This window comes from Planococcus citri, chromosome 5 (genome assembly GCF_950023065.1).
Source record: "Planococcus citri chromosome 5, ihPlaCitr1.1, whole genome shotgun sequence".
Taxonomy (NCBI): domain Eukaryota; kingdom Metazoa; phylum Arthropoda; class Insecta; order Hemiptera; family Pseudococcidae; genus Planococcus; species Planococcus citri.
In genome coordinates, this window is record NC_088681.1 from 34,955,487 (window position 1) to 34,973,782 (window position 18,296).

An 18,296-nucleotide genomic window follows, 5' to 3' on the forward strand; every position below is an offset into this window, starting at 1 on the left:
TCCTTTTTGCGAAGCTTTGGTTCGCTTTGTGTTGTAACTTTGGTATAGGTACGAGCAGAGTATTTTATTACTGTGCATGTGTGTGCGATGTATGTGCCAGAAAGCGCCCAGTGAAATGTTTATGGTGGTGCTTTGTCGTTTTCAGTTCATATCAAAGTTATAATGCGGTGTTTTAAAATTTTATAGCGATGGTTTTATTCGTTCTTTTCTTCCCTTTTTTTTTTTTACTAGCAACGCCTATGCCCCCAATGGACATTTTTCTTACCGTACAAATGACTTGGAAATTGTTGCTGCGTGACGAAATTTTTAAACGCGTGATTTTAGTTTTTTCCAATTTTTTTCTCGCAGTACCTACGCGTTTAATTCTCGGCTTTGACGGTAATTACGTATTTTACTGGATTATCGAGCGGTGGTGGAGGACGAAAGGGGGTTTCTAATTTTCAAATTAATGGCGGGTATAATTTTTTAGTGGTTTTAGTACATGAGATTAAAATAAGAACAGTTCTAGGGGTCTGTGATGTAAATGAATTCCACATCACGTACATCGTACGTTGTTTTAGATTCTTCAAAAAGCAAGATATGTCAAAGTGCAGTAATTTTTTTTTTTAATTATGGCATCTAGTAAGGGTACTATGGTGTTCCTTTATTCTTGAGATTTTTCTATAACTATGTGAAGAGCTCGGAATCAAATGAACGAGATGCCTATCTGGGCATTTGAAGGGGCAGTAGTTAACACGGATCATGGATCAAGGTCAGGCCAATTTCGGACAATTTCCATGTTAAAAAAATCAATGAAATCATTAAAAATTCATAATGTAATTCACTCGTTTAAAGTTTTAATTCGATGACATTTTTTCTCCAAAATTTTCTTACCCAAGTCGAGTTATTCTTATAACAACTTGAATGGTTTAAATTATTCATTTTGATTTTCATTCAAATTTCAAAAACTAAGTCTCGAGTAAAATAAATTTGTAAATGAAATGAATCAACATTGCGAAAACTATCCACCACTTTGAAATAGGGAAAAAAATCACCAACTCCGACGAACCCACCTTGAAAATTTTCATTTCACATCAAGTAGGTAAATTTATCGGTGTTTTGGTCGGATAAATGCCCTCGATGTATTTACTCGTTGTTGGAAGTACTAAAATATTAATTTCCAACTGCAGTAATTTTTTTCCTCGTTGTGTTCTTATTCATCGCGAGTAGGTAAACACGTGAGTAACGATTTTATCTCGAAAATAATGCTTAAAGATGTGTTTATCTTTGTTCTTACAGCAAAATAAATAAGTAAATAAAGAAAGAGCGAGAGAGAAAAAAAACTTCGTTACAGCTCGTTCGACCCCTTTAAACGTGTAATCATAGAGATGTTTTTTTTTTACTTTTTTTTTCATGTATAACTTAAACAAAACTAATGAATGCGAAAATAGAAGTCTATGAAATTTTAAATTTTAAAGTGACTTTCGTAAAATTTGTTCAGCTGCTCGTGAATTAATTCTAAAAGCCTTTTTTTATTACTTTTTCCTGCCGCCAGACGACTTCAAAAGAGAGAGAAAAAACAAGCGAAACTGGTATTTTCAATCGAATAAAATTGTTCAAAATACTCGTTCATTATTTAGTCAAAACGGTTCGAACGAAAAATTTGATTTTTTTTTACGTAAGATGAGGAGGGTATACGTAATTTTATTTTTCGAGTAGAAAAAATTCTCGATACGAGATTAATAGCCCAGCGTGTTATGGCAGCGAAAAGCTTAATTGGTGGGTCATTATGACGAGGTTATTTTCGTACTTGAAATGGACGCTGCCAAGTTGCCAATATGGATTTTTAGCACGAGCGTTCTTTCTAATGGTAAAATGGTCGTTATCGTCACAAATCAGCGAAATATGTCACAAATCAATTAAAAGCACGGTAATAAATTCTTTATGTGGTATTTTTCTCATAACTCGCTGCTATGGGTTTCGCAGATCGACGTATATGACGAAAGGACATGGACAGCACTCGTTGTGGAATTGAAATATTAGCAGGGGCAGGATGGGAAGAAGAGAAGGCAAAGGGGTATACAAGTTAAAGACCTTGCGGAGATTTTTTCTTAAATTTTTACTACTTAATGATGTCGCTGTTAAAAGACAAGCGGGAAAGTTTAAATAGCGAAAATAATTAAAGTGCCTCTGAGGATTAATCATTCATTTTAGAAGCAACTTTGCTCGAATCATTAATCAATAAAATATTCAGTTTTTTCTTCTTCAACACTTTAAGGCTTGATTTTCTGCTCTTTTTTTGGAAATCCTTCTCTTTTTTTTCGCTCGTACTCTCGTCATCGTGTTTATTAAAGTTTAAAAACTTTAAACTTCATTATTACGCTTACAAAAGATATTTAAACTTTGTATTCGCAATCTTTTCTCTCTCTATTTTTTTTTTTTTTTACAAATGATTTTTTTCGCGAGCTTGTACAACACAAAAGAGGAAAAAAAGGTTTCATCGTTTGTTGGCTACGGAAAGAGACGTTTTTGCGTCCGAGATTTGCCTTATTCGAAATGCTTTTACGCTCGTTTAGCTCGTTGAAAAAGCAAAAAGAAGAAGCAAAAAAGACTACAGCGAAACTTACAAACGTAAATTTTCGCCAAGTAACCGAGGAGTTTTTAAAGTCGGCATTTGAAAAGAAATCTTTACAAGAAGTTAGACAAGATAATGCGCCAAGGTGTGAATTACGTATCAAAGCGAGAGCAACGAGACTTACCGACGATAAGAGTCGAGTGCGAAAAAAAGTTCGAGAGGCTTCAACAAGTTCCCCCAGGGTTAATTCGACTGCAGTTGATAATTTTTCTCTTCGAGTCGCCTCCTCCGTGGTACTGGATTTTTAAATAAGTTTATCGTTTTGTAAATGCGAATGATCTAATACTACGAGTGTATGTGTTTTCGTTGTGATAAAGTCCCTCTTCCCTTCTTCTCTTGATTTCAAGCGTAGGAATTTTTGAATCTTTTTTAAACGATTTTTGAAATGAAAAAATGTTAACCCTTTTTCAAATTTACAAAATGCTGAAATTGGGGAAATGTTTTGGAATGCAGTGGTGCCAATTTTTTAGTCATTAGTCATTACCAATTTCAAAAATTCGAAAAAAATTGATGAGTAGGTATGTACAAAGTTTCTTGCTATTTTTCTCGATTTTTCAAAATGGAGAATTATGATCGAAAAATTGAAACCACTGCGTTGAAAAAGATTTCCTTTTTAGCATAATTAACGCGAAATATTTGAGAGAAAAAACTTTTCAAAACACGAATTTAACTAAAAAATAAACGATTTTGAAAATTTTCAACCACTTGGTAGAACCCTAAAAGTGGCCTTGAATTTTTAAAGCAATGGTCTAGGTCGACTTGGAATCTCAAATACATACCTACTATCTTTTGGAACTGCCTAGAGCAGAAAAATCAAGTTTTTTTTCGAAAATGACTCCTCTTTGAGAACCCATATCTCCCCTCAAGGAGCACCTCTGGAGCTAAAAAATTTTCTGAGCGACTTTTAACTTCAAATAAAATGTTTCTATACTGAATTCAAACTCCTTAGACATTTTTTTTCACCCTAAAATAATATGTATACAAGGTGGCTTTAAAAAAGTGTCAAAAAATTCTGAATTTTCAACATCTTTAGCTGTGGTTTTTCAGTCTCTACCAAATATGTTAATTATGCACGAAGATTGTCACTCGTTAAATAGGTAATTCTTTCATTATGACGTCATCTAATTCACAAGGCTCGATTCTTATCGAAACGTACGTATTGTTGGCGAACAATACGCAACAACGTGCAACAGATCACCGTATCAAATCAACCAACGAAGAACGAATAAAAAAACGTAAAACTAGCTATCGTTATTACTCAACAATCGACTAATAAAAAATTAGATTAATACAAGTCGAGCCTCAGCAGCGGATACCTTACCGAAGCAAAACATCAAGAGGTGACCCCAGTACGTGGAAATTACTCGCAATTCCATTTTTATAGCAAAACGAAGAATCATTTTGGTCAGCAAATTTCAACTCAATGTATCTTCTTTTAAAATACGTCTTATCAGTTAAATCAAAATGAAAAAACCCCCAACGAGGCAAATTTGCTACTGGAGATGATTTTTATCATCTAGTCTAGTCGCCATTTTCTTTCCATATGCCCTTGAAAGAGTATAAAATACAGTAATGAGCGAGGAAAAAACAAGTTAGTTTTCCACCGAACATTGCACACAGAGAAGGCGGAACAAATTTGCGATGGAAGCAGAACAAGAAGAGCACGTTTCGCAGCAACGAACGGAATACCTAGATTATTATCTTCTACTCGTATTTACGGTAAATGAAAGGCACAGCGGTCGTGTTTTTCCTTCAGACTCACTTTCGCCTTCGCGGAAAAACTTCTCGTACATAAGAGAAAACCAGTTACGTGTTGGTGGAATTTTTGGCCAGGAAAAGGTGAATTTTTTCCAACAACTGGGCCAAACTTAATACTTATAGGTATACTTACGTCTCCACATTTACGGTATAAAACGCCCCGCCTTATTTTAATTTAGAGAAGTTTCTTTTGCTTAATTTACATGAAGCTTAAAAAGTACATCGCTTTAATGAAAAAGCTCCAGCAATTAAAACAGAAATCGTGCGATCACAGTCAGAACAAAAGGGACTCGTTTCTAAACTTTACGCTTGGCCTTTAACGTTTAAACAATGAAGCATACTTTAAATGGATTTAACGAAATATTCTAAAGATAACGAGCTACCAACATTTTTAAATTACCGGAATTATAAATTTCAATTTGTAAAAAGAAAAAGAGCCTTTAAATTTAGTCGCATTATAACCAGAAATGAAGGTATAATCAAGTATAATTTCTAAGCGAGAATATTTTAAATCCGCCGTCGCGTCTGCTGCTCTACTTTTCGCCAAGTTTTTATCTTCAGATCGACTCCGTTTCGCTGAACAGAATAAGCCTTTCTGTGTATAGTCTACCTACTTGAACGATTCTTGAATATACCTGCTTTTTATAATAGAACGAAAATAGCTATTTTTTTTGCCTCCTCCGCTCGTCCTCGCGTCTTATAGGTAGAGAAAATGGATTAGGATAGAATTTTATCGCCAGTCGATTCGCTAAGCCTTTAGCTTTGAAAACAATTTCGAAAATATGCGCAAATTCGAGATGCCATTTTGTCTACATGCTTTTTACCCAAAGTATCGAGACGTATCAGGTTCATCCTTTTTAATGGTATTCGTATTTTACCTGTCGATGGTAGGTAATTTTCAGGTTTTTTTTCCTCATCGCTCTGTTTTTGTTCGTTTATTCGACGACGAAAGAGGAAAATATTTTTCTTTTTTTCAAATTCGATGCAGTTAGGTGTCTACTCTTACTTCCTATGGATGAACGTGAACTCTCGAGAATGAATTTTTGCAAGAATTTGCTTCGAAATGTCAAAAAAGAAAAGATTTTTAATTTGCTTAATGGGTTAGAAATGGTCACATTCTTATCCATTCTTTAATCTGACTCATTTGATCAATTTAGAAGCATGTTTTCAAAATATTTTTGAGCATGTTCAATTTCAAAATTTTTCTGGCAATTACCTATTTTTGAAAAAAAAAAAAAATGAAAAAATGAAAATCAATTGAAGGCTTTAGAACGGTTCAAAATCATCGTCAATCGACACTATAGAGGTAAAAAATGGGGTTTAAACCGAATTTCAGATTTTTCGTTCATGTGTTCGGGATAAACGATGATTTTTTCATTTTATTATTTTTTTTTTTCAAAAATAATTGCTGGAGAAAATTTTGAATTTGAACTGGCACAAAAATATTTTGAAAATATGCACCTAAATTGATCGAGAGGGTCACAAAATAGATGAATTCATGTTTAAAGGTGTTGAATTTCACTTTCACCCCCCTTTACAGAGTTATTTCAAAAACTGGAGAATACTAAAAGTCGCTGGAGGTTTCAAAACGGTTTGAAACCGTCACCAATCGACTCGGGAGGTTGAAAATAGGGTACAAACCAAATTTCAGCTTTCTACGTCAATTTGGTAAAATTTTGATTTTCCCCCCATTTTTAGCCTGAATTTGAATTTTTTTTAAATTCGCCAAAAATCGAAAAATCAATTCTGGTAATCGACATTTTGGCTGGTGGTGTATTTTGGGGTCCACTATATATTTCCGTACGTCCGCTTAAAAAATGTTTGTGCCGATTGGAATAGGTACCCCCTCCCCTTTCCGCCCCACCCCCTGTAAACCCAAAACTGCAGAAAGTGCCAGAGCATTTTAAAAATTCAAAAGTGTCAAATTCAAATTTTGAATTTCTTGTACTTATTTCAAAAATTCAAGCACTTTTAATTTCGAGTTGAGGAAAATCATTCAAATACATACAACGCATTTCGTAGAACTTTGAATGCTCTGCACAAAAAATTATTTTCAAAGAGCAATATTTATCAATTTATCACGTTATGATTGATTAAAATTTTCAAAACGCTCTAACGCTTTTAATTTTGAACATAAAAAATTTTAAAATGTCAAATGCTGGGTAATTGTCTAATTTCAAACTTTTAAAAATGTCATCAAAATTGAAGGTTCTTAATGAGAGCTTTTAAAATCTTATCATCCATAGCTTGAAATAGACTTTCTTATATGCTCCATTAAAAATTCTACAATACATATGGCACAATCGTATTCAATGAATTATTTTATTTAAGTACTAGGTATTCTTCATCAGTAGATAATATGTACTTTTACAGAATCGTACAATCTTTAAAAATCAAATCAACACAAATCAGCTCATCGCTTTTTCCTTCAATTTTTTGTGTTAGCAACCCAACCTACACGTATGTGATTTTAGTTGCTGTACCACCAAGTAAACCATTTCACACCGGTTTCGGAACACCCTGTATTTTGCATAACAAGAACCGAACTAGGGTCAGAGTTGTCTTGAGGAGATAATTACAAAATAATTACTTAGGCATATTTTTAAAAAAACTTGATCTTGACAAAAGTGAATTTTGAACTTTTTTGATGACCTAAAAACGATCATATGCGAGTACTAAAGACATCAAGAGACCATCCAAACTAAAAAGAAAGTTGAAAAAATTTAAACATTTGAATTTTTTAGAATTCTTAAAACTTTGAGCTCAAACCGAGGGGGGGGTCAAACGTTGACCAAAAAATTTGGAATTTTTCTAACATCTTATTGAGGTACCTAATTTGGCTAGGTATAATATTTCGCTAGGCTCCATCAAAAATCAAAAAAAGTTGAAAAATCACCCACCATTTTTTGGTTTTTGAATCAAAATCTGGTAATATTCGCGACTAGCAAAATTCACGACATTTTTATAAAAATTATCATTTTTTTCTCAACTTTGAGAACTCCACCCATTATGAAATTGGTAAAAATAAGATTTTTTGGGGGGATTATCGCGAGTCAATCCAGTCCAAATTGTTCTCTTCTCGTTTAACCTAATTTTTCTGTATTCTGTACTCCATTTAAAATTTCAAACCTATTAAAAACAAAACTGCCCATCAAAATAAGCTTTACCATCTGCCTGTTTTCCAGACCCCTTTAATTCAACCAATTCGCCGACGAAATTTTCGCGTTAAATAAAAAGAGACGCTTTTTCATTAAAATTATGTACTACACGAGAAGTGTAAATGAGGCTGCGAGAATAGTAAAATACGGTAGCTAGTTTTTCGTTATCTTGAACAAGGTTCGCAACTTCGCATATGTCCTTTGTATTCGAAGTAATTAAATGAAAACACAATCCTTATAATCCGCTCTTTCTAATTCAAGCGTCAAACGATTTAATTTGCGCTCGTCATTTTAAAAGTTGGCCAATTCACCTTAATACTGGTCGGAATGCGAACTAAATTCCAAACTGTAGTAAGGGTATCTCAAAATAGGGAAATGAATAATGGTCGTGTCGATTGTGTAAGTACAAGTGAAACAAATTACATCAAATACAAACGCTTTTTGATTTAAATGTTTACCTAAAAATTCATTGATTGTTTTAACCTGCTTTGTATTACCTACCTACCTTCCTATAGTATTTTTGTGTATTTTTGGGATGGTATACTATACTTAGAGTTAGTGCCTGCTATAAAAAGGGCTAACGATAAGTACCTACGATGAACGGTTATAAATATACATATAAAGAGAGCATGCTTTTAGAATTTCCTTTCGAATCGATTGAGAGCTATGTAAATCGAATCTGTTTTAATTATGATTAATTATAAAGGATAAGCGTGAAAAATTTTCCAGCATGGTTTGACTTTGGTATCGGGTGAAATTAAACATTTATATTGCGGAATTAAGACGTTGAAAGTTGACCTGAACCCGAACCACGTGGTTAACTTTTGCGCGGTTATGTGTTGAATATATAGGTTCGCGTCTTAAGCCAAACAACGCGCTTCGAATAAATTTTACGTTACAGTTTTAGACCTAGCTTAGCGCCAGTTCGAGTATAAAAGGGCTTTAGAAGCAGAATTTCAAATTTAATATTTGAGAAAGTTTCAGCTTTCCTTTAGCCCGCAAAGTCCGGACGTTTTGTTAAATCGTCTGTTTATTTGCAAATTCGCTATAGTATAGTTCGGATACGCGTCGTTGGTCTTATACACGCAGACGATCAATTGTTCCCTGTTTACATGACAGATCGAGTAAACAAAATGTTCAATATTGGTACATCTATCTAATTTGGTTCGTATAACCAACGTAGAAGGTACTTTTCTAGGTATATATTGTACCTCGTGTAACGTAATTACGTAATTAATACGCCGTGAAAGGTCGACGTATTACCAGTATTTTCTGTCAGCCGTGTAAGGACACGAGTTTTCTATATTTTTTCCCTCTTTACCTTTATATGTATAGTTTACTTCGGTCGTCGGTCGTATGCCTCGATTATATTGTAAATACATACTAGGTATACACTCGTATAGTATAGTATGTGATTCAAAATGAGGATTCTATCGAGGTTGTTAATGGCTTTCCCGAATCAACAGATGTTTGGTGCGTAGTATCTACTCGTACAACACAGTGCCTACAAACTGTATACACCACATGAATAGAACGCCACAGTGAATTAGGATTTTTGGATTAAAACCGACGCGTACACGTAATCTTTCACGTTTTAATTAATTTCTTGCTTTTACTGACCCATAAGGTGGGTAAATTTTTAATCGGATGAGAGGTTTTGTAGGTACATGCTTTTGCAACAATACCATATCAAAGAGGTCGAAAATTTCGCGTGTTTTCACGTTCGTAAAATATATGAGGATCCTAAATAATACAGAACCCTCTTAATTTTGAATGGGAAATTTTGCAAAATGGTCAAAAATGTGAACCATATTGTTATGACAAATTTTTACTCAGGTATGAAATTTGAAATTTTATCACTGCTCAAAGTTGACAAAAAAAAAATCGAAAAAATGATTCATCTGCAGAGTTCAACGTTGAAAACTTTTTAAATTTCAGTTCTATAGGCATTTTCTTCGTTATCTTTTTAGGATTTTGAACTTTTTCAAAAAAATTCACATTTTTGGTAACTGGATTTCCACACATCCTGTGTAAGAATTCAAATCGAGAATGTAAATAAAAAGAACTTAGTCTAAGACAATATTCCAGAAATAACGCTGATAATTTCTCATTTCTAATTAAAAGGTCATTTAAGAAAGTGAAATGAGAACTGAACAACTGACTGAAAGACTGTTTTACCTTTCTAACAAACAGTGAACCATCAATAAATCATCCGAGAAAAAAAAGTAATTTTTTGACATAGGTAGTAGGTACCTCTGAGTAGAGAATTTTCAATTTTTTTTGAAGCTTTGAGCTCAAGATGGGAGTGATGGGGAGGAAGATCAGACGTTGACCAGAAAATTTGAAATTTTTTAAACACATTATTGAAGTCGTTTGACCATGACCTTTTTTATTAGGCTCTATCAAAATTCAAAAAAATGTGGGGGGGTCTTGTGAATCTAAAACAGAGATCTTTTTAAGAAAATTATTTTGATTATAACATGTATCTGTAGTATTTTCTTCAAATTTTTGAATGATTTCCCCAGATTTGAAACACACTTGAAAATTGAGTTTTCACCAAAGTTACTTAGTTCAACCCTGAACTTTTTGATGGATTTTGATAAATTAAATCTCATTTGGCATTGTTTGCCTGTTTTCGAGGGCATGTATTTTGAATTTCGACGCCCTATTTTTAATATGAGTCTCCCAAATCTCAAAATAAGCCCCAAAAATTTCAAAAAAATTCAAAAATTGTGTGACACAGTTTGTTTGGTTTTCAGAGGTGCTGATTTCGAGTTTCAACTTTCTTTTCTTATAGAAGCCTCTTAAACCCACCAAGCAGCCCTAAATTAAAAATTTTAATTGAAAAAATGAAAAAATTCGTGTTACCCGATTTTTATAGGTTTTCAGAAGTGCTAATTTCAAATTTCAACTTCAGAGTGTCTACTGAAACCAAAAAAGCAAATTTCTCGCTTTCATCTTGCCTTCTTCGTGCTGTTTTGTTGCTTTCAAATATGAAATTTCGTACCCCTCCTCATATTTACGAGTACGCATAAATGATCTTCGCTACCCCCCTCCCAAAACATTTTTTTCTCAAAAGTTTATGGATCGAAGCCATGTTATTTGGGGAGGGGGAAAACCAAACCAGATTTTTAGAAATAAAAAATCGACATTTTAGGTAATTTTTCGAAAATCCTTCATAATGACGAATAATTATTCGCGAGGGCGAAAATTTTTCGAAAAAAGTAGTCCAAAAAAAAACAACCATTTTGTATGTTTTATTTTACATTTTCACCGGAGCACAATAGTATCAAAAATTTTAAAAAGTTAGTGGTTCTGTTCAGAAAAAATGAAAAATTCGCACTTTTCAGATGGTTTGGGTATTACGAGAATTTCTGGAATTTTCCAATTTAATTTTTGAATTATCAAAATTTTTGAAAATAGCATCAGATCTTGAACAGCCCGAGCGAAGCGAGGGCAAAAGCTTTCGAAAATTTGTAATTTGAAAAGTAGGACAACATCAATTTTAATGAGAGGATTCGATTATTCTGATCTCAACATTTTTAAAAATTAGTGGGATAACTTCAATTTTTCAGAGATTTTTTATGTGAATTTTTTGGAAATTTTCTTGCTTTTCGAATGAATTTCTGTACTATTTTCTTGCTGCTAGACACTCTGAACTTGTTTTTTTTTTTTTTTTTGATATCTAAGTATGAGTTTTTAGGATCCCAGAATCAGCTTTAAAATTTAATAAAATTGAACGAGTCACGTGACTTATGCTTTGTTGGATTTTCAAAAGTCTGATTTCGGTTCAGAGCAGGAATGTCTACAGAAAAGCCCCATTTAAAAAAAAAGCCAAATCCAAAGACCTAAGACTAACAATGGTTTGTTTTGGTATCAGACCATTCAACACAAAATTCACCAAATTTTACGAGCATACAGTTTGAAAAGTCAAAGTAACAATTTATTTGATTAAATGATTTGAAGGAAAAAACACAAAAAGTTAATGACCTTTTTGCAATGAGCATTATTTTTTTGAATTCAAATTATGACACGTACACAACTTCAAAAATTTTTTGGTGATTTAAAAAAAAACGACCTATTCAGGATAGTTTTATTTTGGTCCTGTCTACCTAGGCTTACTTGTACCTACTTAATATATAAATTTTTCCAAGACCAAAAAATCTAAACATCCGTTGAAGGCTCCACACTCCACAGCGATTCGAAACCTCCACCAATCAAATTCGAGAGGTCAAAAATAGGGCAAAAACCACATTTCAGCTTTCTAGATAATGTACCTTAGTTTTTCCGAAGTTTGAGTTTTACATGTCCATTAGACCAAATTTAAATTTTCAAAAATTTGCCAAAAATCTGAAAAATTATATTTAGGACCTGAAATTTGATCTGATTCTGTATTTTTTTTGGGGGATGCTCTTACGATATTTTTTCATGCCATGTAAAAAAAAATATCTGCGAGTTGAATCACCTCCTCTGCTGGTAGAGAAATGATGAAAACGCAGACGAATCATGATTTTCAGTTCCCCTGCCCTCTTCTCTTATATTAAAATACCCTCAACCCAAAACAAAAACACACCCTTCATAAACACTTCCAATAGTAGGTACATACCTAATCTGGAATGTATTGTTTTTGTTGCAGATACCTACCTATTACACACACCGCAGTAGATATCAATCGACTAATTGCTAATTTATCTAGAAGCAACAAAATGATGAGCAAAGAACGCTTGTACAACATGAGGAGGCTTACATGTATCGGCGTGAAATAATGCACATTAGCTCTGGTGACACTTGACCGATACGATGCTAATTATCAAACCCACACCACCATGGTGTGATATGTACAATATACTGTTAACTTTGATGGCATTTTGGTGGTTTTGCCGGCTGTGCTTAGCAATGAAAACACTTTGCGACTCGGATGCCTGTCAATGTGATAATATTGGAAAGATATCGTGTATATGCAAGTACCCTAATCAGGTTGGTATTTTTACGTGACAGCCGACACAGAGTAGCATTAATTTTTAAACATAATCTCGCCTATAGATACTGCTCTTAGTATACCTACTCGTACCTTACCATATACTGGAGAATAACAAACAAACAAAAAATCTACTTCAGCCTGCGAAATAGATGCTATGCATATACAATCGAACGCGAGCGAAAGAAAAAAAAACAACGGAATTGAGAGCACGGTATCAAAAATGCAAGAGTAAAAAATATCTACAAATAAATAGAGCAGTTGATATTCGAAAACGTTGCGTTTTTATTTTGCCAACGTATTAAAATTTCACAAATATCTCAACCTGCTTTTTGAATACCTACCAAGTTTAAATCAAGCATTGCTATTTGCTCAATACACGGGATTACATTATCTTCGTATACACGATGTGCATTATAGTGTTGAAAATACGATCGAATTTCATCGTCAAATGTTATTTTTTCCTTTTGTCTCGTAATTTTTTTTTTTTTTTTTGGTCTCTTTCATGCACGTATAGAACATACACGTGTAATATTAAATGAAGTTGGCGATGAGCTTTACACCGAAAATGCAAAGTACTTATACATGAGACAAGTTAAAATGTCGTAATTTATCACCTTCGCTCGGAAGCTGGTTGGGGCCAGTGTTCGCAGTCTACAGAAAATGCAAAGTATCCTCGCATGTTTATATTTTACATTTATACGGTAATACCGAGGGAGTTATGCCTTCATTAAGAGACCCATTATTGTTTACATTTCGCTGCCGCGTGTGTTGTTCAACGCGACACCCTTATAAATTCACCAAGGTGTTATCAAAACAGGACGACTCAAAAAGTAATATTCACCTCGACTTTCTCCACACAACTGTTATACTCGTATATATTTTCACGTCATCGTAATTAAACGTAAATTCTTTTCTAGTTTGCCAAGCTGTGGCGGAATTCTTTTCACATGCCTAAAGGTAAACGCGTGAATTCAAATTATTTTTCTATCTGGTTCCCTCGATAATTCCTACTCGTACAACACAAACGTAAATAGGTACGAGTAATTTGGTTAAAAGCTGGATTAAAATTAAGGTTTTTCAGTACGTCTAGTTTTCATTTTCAAATTGAGGTTTTGATTAATGTATACGAGTGAAATTAAATTTACTACCGAGCCTTTTTTTTTCTTGATGAATTTCTAGCGAGCGAAAAAAAAAGAGAAGCAATGGCGAAACTTTCGAAAAAATCAACATAAAACTCATTTTTAAAAATACTAATGTTTTTGCGTTATATTGTAGGTTCATAAAGGAGCTCGCGAGTATTTAAAAAAATATACCTAGACCTAATATGTTCGTATTCGGTATAATCATGCGAGAATATGAAATGACGGAGGTAGATGACATTTGAAGTCATATCATGCGATAAAAAAATTTGTATGTTAAGACATGACATGAAATATGCAACAAAAAAAAGAGAGGAAAAACCTAGAGAGAATACAAATTTTATTATTAGCATTTTGTTTGGGTATCTTCATGTCCCTTCGTACATATTTATTCGCAAATGTGCATAAATTTGGGAAGAGGTTCCGAAATTATCAGTTCAAAAGGCGAGAAATTTTTTTAATGTGTATAAAACTATTTAAAAGATATTGAAAATAATGAAAGTCTAAAAAACTGTTGTCAAACTATCAAAACAGGTGCAAAATAATAACTAAATTAAATTTTAGAATTCGAAAAAAAAAATATTTTACAGACGTAAAAATCATTAAATGGGTAGGTTTAGGTACCAAAGTGGTTTTTTAAAATTGTTAAAAATTGATGAAAAATAATTATTTATTTTGATTTTATCGTTGAAATGTGAAAAAAGACTAAATTCTGCAATGCAAAAAAATGCTAATAAAATCCTGAGTTTTCTCGCAAAAATTCGGTTTCCCATATTTTCAACTTGAAATATGATTTTAAAAATAGGAAAAAATTGAGCAGCATTATTAAATACTTCACGTTGGACTTAAACTTATTTCAAAAATGTATACAATATTAATAGAGGCCAATGCTTTGGGAAAGAGGAATTTTTCAAAGGAAGAGAGGGTACTATTGCAGTATTTGAAAAACATTCTGTCGAAAAATTTGAGAAAATTCTGGAAAAAAATCCCACACCTAAGTATACTTCGGATTATAAATTTTATGAGCATCCCCTTCCTCGTCTGCCTTCCAAATTTTTGATTTATTTTAATTTTAGATTGGTACATTCAGTTCTACTACAAAAATGAACACCATTTCTAACGTTTTAGGACTTCCAATTTTCTTTAACCCTGTCCCCCTCTTCTCTCCATTACAGGCTCGAAAATAAACACCTTTGCAAACCAAAAAAATAAGTATAAGCCACATGACCTTTTCAATGTTATTAAATTTAGAGCTTATGAGTATCAAGTGCCTCAGAAGGCTTGTATGGAAAAATTGAGCTAAAATTCAGAATCAACAACTCAAAATATTCAACAAACCACAGATCACATAATTTTTAAAAAAAAATGCTGGCTTATTGAGAGGTTTAAGAATCTCCTATTAAAAAAATAAGTTGAAATTCGAAACCAACACCTTTAAATATCCAACAAACCATACGTCACATGAATTTTTTCAATTTTTTGAAATGTAGAAACTTATTGTAAGGCTTGATAAGCTCCTATTTATAAAAAAATTTAGCAAAAATTTAAAATCAGCACCTTTGAGTACCCAGAAAATCATAGGTTGCACAAACTTTTCAATTTTTTTGAAATTTGAAGACTTTATTGTGGGACCCTGTAGGAGATACTACCTACCAAAAAAATAAGCTGAACTTCAGAATTAACGTAATCAAAAACTTGAGAAGTACCACTTAATTTTTTTCACAATTTGGCCAATTTTTTGAAGGGAAAGGGGAAATGCAATATGTCGGATTGAAATTTTGGAGGAATTTGAGGTTACAACTGAAAACCATTCGGTGCTGATAAAAAAACTCTCCGCAGAATGGTACTCTTGAGTTTGCATTTTTAGGTCATTTCATTATACTCGACACTCGTACCTACATTTTGCATTTTTCTGAGTATTTTTGAAAAAATTGACCCCTATAGAAGGGAAGGGGATGAAAAAATGTTGAATCATTCAACACGTGATGTGGCAATCAAAGCATAGGTTTTCGAAGGTGCCAAATCTGATTCTAAAAATCATTGCATCAACCTCCCACCCCCACCCCATACCCCCCAGAAAAAGTGGTCAGTTGAACCTCGAAATTTCGAGAAAAAAATGCAATGTAGGTATCAAATTACAACTTTTGAAGGTGTTGATTCCGATTCTAAAGACTTTGATCCTCGAAATCAAAATTAGACTTATTCTTTCAAAAGGTGGAAATTTGAAATCTAAAATTTCAAAAAATACATTATTGTGAGTCCAAATCTCAGTTATGAATCAAAATCAGCCTCTCTATGAGGGAGGTAAAAATTTCAAAAAATGGGATCTGGGAATCAACATCTGGGTTTTTGAAGTCACTGATTTTAGTTCCAAAACTAAATTCGAGCCTCACTGAAAGGGTCAGAGGTCTAAAATTTTAACAACAGTGACAAGTGTCAAAATCTAACCACTCTGGGAAGGCTATTTTTTATTTTGGTTTTCGGAATTGAAGTCGATGCCTTCGAAAATTATTCAAGTTTTAACTTCTGATAAAAGAAGGAGAGAAAAATGAATATGATTTTCCAAACCACTCAGCAGAAGGAACCTATAAAGTAAATTTTAGAAAAATTGGTAGACCTATACAGCCAGGAATAATTTGCCTCCCACTTCGACAATTTTGTCAAATTTTGAAAAAAAAATAAAAAATCGCAAATTCTACGAAAAGCTCCCAAAATTTCCAGAAAATTTCAAAAATTTTGTGACACAAGGTTTGCTGGATTTTCAGGAGTCCTAATTTGGGATTTTAACTTGCATATTTTTTAATACTTAAAGAGCCTCCTGAACTTTACAATGAACCCTCAATTTTCATAAAATTGAAGCAGTAAGTGCTGATTTCTGAATTTCTTATTTTGCACTTTCCTATTTCGAAACATTTTCAAAAAACTTCTGTTTTTTCTGCACCCTGCAATTCTGCATGTAAAACGTACTTAAATTAAAAGCAGGTACATAGTTTGTAGCTAGAGCTACACAAGTTTCCCTTAAAAATTGTTGATTTTTGACGACAAACACGATGTACTAATCATTAATCGTAAAATTATAAAATAACAAAAGGGCTAGTAAAATTCATATTTCAACTCGAGCGAATACATTGCTTTTTGGTATATAGGCAAAGTTGATACTCGTTTCTATCCATTATTTCACCCCAAAAAGTGGAAATTTCCAGCTTGAACCCTTTCGCGGTAACAATTACATTGGAAAAATCGCGCCCAAACGAAACGTTGTTACTCATACAAAAGACGATTCACGCGAGGGAGTGAGAAAGAGGACATTATCTTCACATTAATCACTAGCATGGGTACCTATCCTATATGTAATATGCGTTTGCCATTTAAAATGATATGGTATCCGGAGGTTCGACTTGTTTGTATGCGGAAAATCGGTACAAAATGTAAGATAATACAAACTATATGTGTCTAGATAGGTATAGTAGGTATGTTTTTGGGCAAAATGGTGTAGTTTTCGTTTCTCTATATACCCATCTCTACCTCTTTCTATACTGTATATTCCTTGAAAACATGATATTTTTTGCGCTCCACTATAATGACGCGTAGTTGCTTTGATTAATAACGAGCATATAATATTCCGGGAGTTTGTTTTGTTACACCGAGTTACCCCTGTGACAGTTTAAAATAGAGCCGATAATAAATGAGAAAGTTAAACACGTGCAATTAACGGTTGACACGAAATGGGTGGATAGACGTATAACCACCGTAATCAACAATTCGCGGTCGTTTTTGCTTTTTTTCCACGAGTTTTCAAGTTATTAGCCTTAATGCCATAGACCATAGAGTATATACTCGTAAGGGAAAGAACACACTATAGCACAGCGTGTGGAATTAATTCTGAAAGGAAATGAGCAATTTTTTTGTTTCCAGGGGTCTCTCGTACTGGCTGCGAACCACTTGGTAACATTTTGTTTATTTTATACGTACGTACCTACACCTACCTACCCTGAGTATAGAAATTTCAAAAAAATGAACTAGGTATACATATAGTCACCCCATAGAAATGCTGATGTCGGATTGTAGTTACGATATTAATCAGATTGAGGTATTTACATTTTCATGGTTTATGATTAGTGCTAACAAAACCGCCACTGGCCGAGCAAGGGTTTACTGGCGTTTTCGGCTTTTCACCATAATGAACGCGGAGGCGGAGGTGGCGTTGATTAATCGCCATGAACTCGGATGTCGTTAGAAAAGGCGAAAGTTTTTTTTTTTACCCTGATTAAATACTTCTATAAAGGTATGATTTACAAGGTATCACACGTAGTAAATTACTATACAAATGACATAACGCTTTTGGTACATATTACCCGGCGACGACGACGACGACGACGTTGCGTGTAACTTCCATTATTATGAATATTATACGCCAGGTTTCCTACAATGCCATTGAAAATTACCTTCTTGGAATATAGGTTGTTGAAAAAGTTCGCCCTTTTTTTTTCGTTACATATTTTGCCATAAAAGTTTTCTTTCATCGTTGTGTGATAAATTCCGCATCCACATTCGCTACTAGGTTTATAAGCATTCGTACTCGAGTCGAGTTGAGGTGTGAGATGTTCCTGTCGTATAATCCAACGATGGCCTTGTGCCAAAATTCT

General features: G+C 33.5%; 2 protein-coding genes across 7 annotated transcripts in view; one reads left to right on the forward strand and one right to left on the reverse strand.

The window, feature by feature from the left end:
• Window positions 1–18,296, reverse strand: part of hiw (highwire) — a 304,196-nt gene that overhangs the window by 254,590 nt on the left and 31,310 nt on the right. The gene's annotated exons all lie outside the window — the stretch shown is intronic.
• Window positions 1–18,296, forward strand: part of LOC135847379 (uncharacterized) — a 45,445-nt gene that overhangs the window by 13,311 nt on the left and 13,838 nt on the right. For both annotated transcript variants that reach the window (XM_065366878.1, XM_065366879.1), the window contains exon 2: window positions 12,167–12,507. In XM_065366878.1, coding sequence (XP_065222950.1) covers window positions 12,331–12,507 — 177 coding nt within the window. In that variant the 5' untranslated portion in view covers window positions 12,167–12,330. The remainder of the gene's footprint in view (window positions 1–12,166; window positions 12,508–18,296) is intronic.